At 43.3% G+C, this 3116-nt stretch overlaps 1 protein-coding gene and 1 long non-coding RNA gene across 2 annotated transcripts; one reads left to right on the top strand and one right to left on the bottom strand.

Moving 5' to 3' along the window:
• Window positions 1–15: 15 nt before the first annotated feature.
• On the bottom strand, window positions 16–852 carry LOC112153062. Its single transcript, XR_002920437.2, has 2 exons — window positions 605–852; window positions 16–136 (listed from the first exon to the last, which is right to left on the bottom strand). It is a non-coding gene; the product is annotated as an uncharacterized LOC112153062 (long non-coding RNA).
• Window positions 853–910: 58 nt separating this feature from the next.
• LOC112153061 (FYVE, RhoGEF and PH domain-containing protein 4-like) lies at window positions 911–3110 on the top strand. Its single transcript, XM_024282949.2, has 2 exons — window positions 911–1645; window positions 1778–3110. The coding sequence occupies exons 1-2, from the start codon at window positions 1183–1185 to the stop codon at window positions 3016–3018; spliced, it is 1704 nt and encodes a 567-aa protein (XP_024138717.1). The 5' UTR covers window positions 911–1182; the 3' UTR covers window positions 3019–3110.
• Window positions 3111–3116: the final 6 nt, after the last annotated feature.

The raw sequence follows: 3116 nt of genomic DNA, 5'->3' as shown, positions 1-3116 counted from the left end.
GACTAAGAATACTTACGGAGGATTCCATCCATTGTGTCATATTCAGGATCCAAAAGTCTTCACAGGTTGAGCAGATATCATCCTCCTTTACTATGAGCTCTCCTGGAGGACGGTTTTGGTCCAGGACATATTTCATCTAAAAACAGAGAATTTCATGTTTTTATCATATTTATCATAGAGAAAATAATTAAAATTTAGATTAAATGGTAATTACAAACTAAAGGTAATATTATTTCTCCTGCCTCAGCAATTATGAAACCATCAACAACTTTAACATTTACTGTGGCAGTACAGAAATGTGTCTGTAGAACTTGTAGATTTTACATAACTACAACATTTTTACAAACATGTTTTTATTTGCTCTTGATTCACAACTATTTCAATCATTAAATGTTAAAAAACACGATTTTAATCCTCATTTCTTCTTATGTCCTCCATGATCATCAGGAAAATTCTACAAGAACATACTAAAACTAACATACAAAACAAGTTTTTGGGTCTTTATGTAAACAAATATGATAACGTTGTATTTATGAAATGTATGAACTGTGTAAAAATAGCAACGAAGCACAAATATCAAGGACTTAAACTAAGTCGTATTTACCTTTCAGCTTGTAACTGCATGTCATCCTTTGAACGTGATGACTCTGTTGAAGGAGGTGATCCGTTCCTGAGAGAAGAATGGATTTTTCTGGAATACGGTTTATGGAATAGTAGCGACTGTGGCGACACGATGGATCAGCTGTTAAATATACAGTTGTCGGATCTCTGTTTCGGCTACCCGATCACCCGACTGTCGGAAATCAAATCCAAAACTCTCCACCGTCGCAAATGTTGGCGGCAAGGAGGAAGTGGCGTAATATACCTGCACGTGATTAGGGAAAGGGGATCAGGCAGCTGTTCCCGCAGGAGCCGGAAGTGTACCGGCTCTTCCAGTGACGTCATCTGACACATCGTCAGATCAAAGAAAAACGTCATTTTTACCTTTTATGACAACATTTTATCAGACAGAATGATGATTAGTGTGTCAGATGATGCAGTCTGACACATTATGACAACATTCTGACCAACATTTTTTCTCTTGAAGCCTCACAGAAATGGGTCAATATAAACTACTGACTAGACAAAAGTCTAACATCTGGAAAGACATTTTAACAGAAACCAGACAGCAGAAAGACAGAGATGGATCAGGAAAAGATCACGGCGACTCCCCAGGAGTTCGTTTCAGAGTATGCCAGAATGAAGGCTGAACTTGAAAAACACCTTAAAATAAGTGAGCAAAAAATAGAATGCTGCAAAATATTAAAACTAGCCATTAAATCTTCTGAAGACATGGATGATTTAGTCAAGAGGGAGTTTCATAATAAGCTATATGAAGATATAGCAGAATTGAGAAAAGAATGGTTCTGTGGCCCTCAGAAGATTTTAAACAAAATAACATTCCCAAGAGAAACTCCCCCTCAAGATTTTGGAAAAATGTACAAATGGTTTGAAAAAGAATTTTCAAAATACGAAGCACTGCTTTTGGAAAAAGCTGTTGCAGCAAACTTATTTGAAACTGACCTAAGTTCTTTTGAAGGTGACGAAGACAAAATTAGTCACGAACCTTCAGAAGAGCCTTGCTTATTTCAGACCCCACCTGCAACCGCAGCCTCTGCTGACTGCACAGACGTTAGGCAAGGAGACAAAAACTCTCCAGGGGACGATAGCTCATGTGTCAAGGAGAACAGGCAAAGTTCACCTAGAATGCTCAGGTGGGAAAGTAATAACACACTCTCCTCACAAGAAAGAGCAAGATTAGGAGCGGTACCCAAGGTGCCACGACCCTGGAGGAGGAGCAAAGGAGAAGCAAAGGAAGAGGAAACGGAAAGTAAGCTGTTCCTAATCGCCAACGAACTCCTGCAGACGGAGAGGGCTTATGTGGCTCGTCTGCACCTGCTTGACCAGGTCTTCTGCTTGCGACTCACAGAAGAAGCAGAAAGAGGCTCGTTTCCTCCAGAAGTCATCAGAAATATCTTCTCCAACATTTCATCCATTTATTCCTTCCACTGTCAGTTTCTTCTGCCTGACCTGGAGAGCTGCATCTGCCGCTGGCAGGAGGGTCCCGGTCTGGGGAAAGCTCTCCTGCAGTATGCTCCCTTCCTGAGGATGTACGCCGACTACGTCAGGAACTTTGACGGCGCCATGGAGCTGCTGAAGACCTGGACTGAGCGATCCTCCGCCTTTAGGAGCATCATCAATGATGTGCAGAGTCAGGAAGTGTGTGGAAGACTCACCCTGCAGGACCACATGCTGGAACCGGTCCAGAGGGTTCCTCGTTACGAGATGCTCCTGAAGGACTACCTGAAGAAGCTTCCAGAAGACCACCCAGACTATCAGTTTTCCCAGAAATCCTTGCAGGTCATTTCCATGGCAGCGACTCACTCAAACAGCGCCATTCAGAAAGCTGAGAGCCAGAAACGGCAGCTGGAGATCTACAAGATGGTCGGAGAGGAGGAGGTGGTCAACCCCACCAACCAGTTCCTCAAAGAAGGCCGTCTGCGCAAACTTGCTGCCAGGAACACGTTAGCAATGGAAAGACACCTTTTCATGTTCAGCAACTTTCTGCTGTGCTGCCGTCCGAGGTTCAGCCTGGTGGGGCAGAGATTCACCGTCCGCTGCAAGGTCGATGTGGACGGCATGCAGGTTCATCAGACCACCAATGAAGATCACCCCTACACCTTCCAGGTCTCTGGGAAGGAGAGGACTCTGGAGCTTCAGGCCAGCTGTGAGCGGGATCGTGACGAATGGATCAAGATTATTCAGGACGCCATTGGAGAATTCCAGGAGAAACAAGAAACCTTCCGGCTGGCTCCTAAGGAAAATGCCTCATATAAAAAAGTTGTTCTAAGATCTATACCAAAGGTGTATTTCCCCTTCGACGAATTAAAAACATTAGAAAGTACATTACATGACTTAGAAATTGAACTGAGGAACATCGATATGCCAAAAAAGCAATCAGATGACTCCAGTGATTAGGCATGCGGTCATGTATGCCAAACAAGTGCAACGTCTGAGAAAAAGGACGAGTCAAGTCAGCAGTCACTAGAAATGACAGGAAATGACAATGTACCGGA

This window comes from Oryzias melastigma, linkage group LG10, assembly GCF_002922805.2.
Source record: "Oryzias melastigma strain HK-1 linkage group LG10, ASM292280v2, whole genome shotgun sequence".
In the NCBI taxonomy this organism is placed as follows: domain Eukaryota; kingdom Metazoa; phylum Chordata; class Actinopteri; order Beloniformes; family Adrianichthyidae; genus Oryzias; species Oryzias melastigma.
Note: the sequence above shows the minus strand (reverse complement) of the source record. Positions and strands in the feature narration are given on the sequence as shown.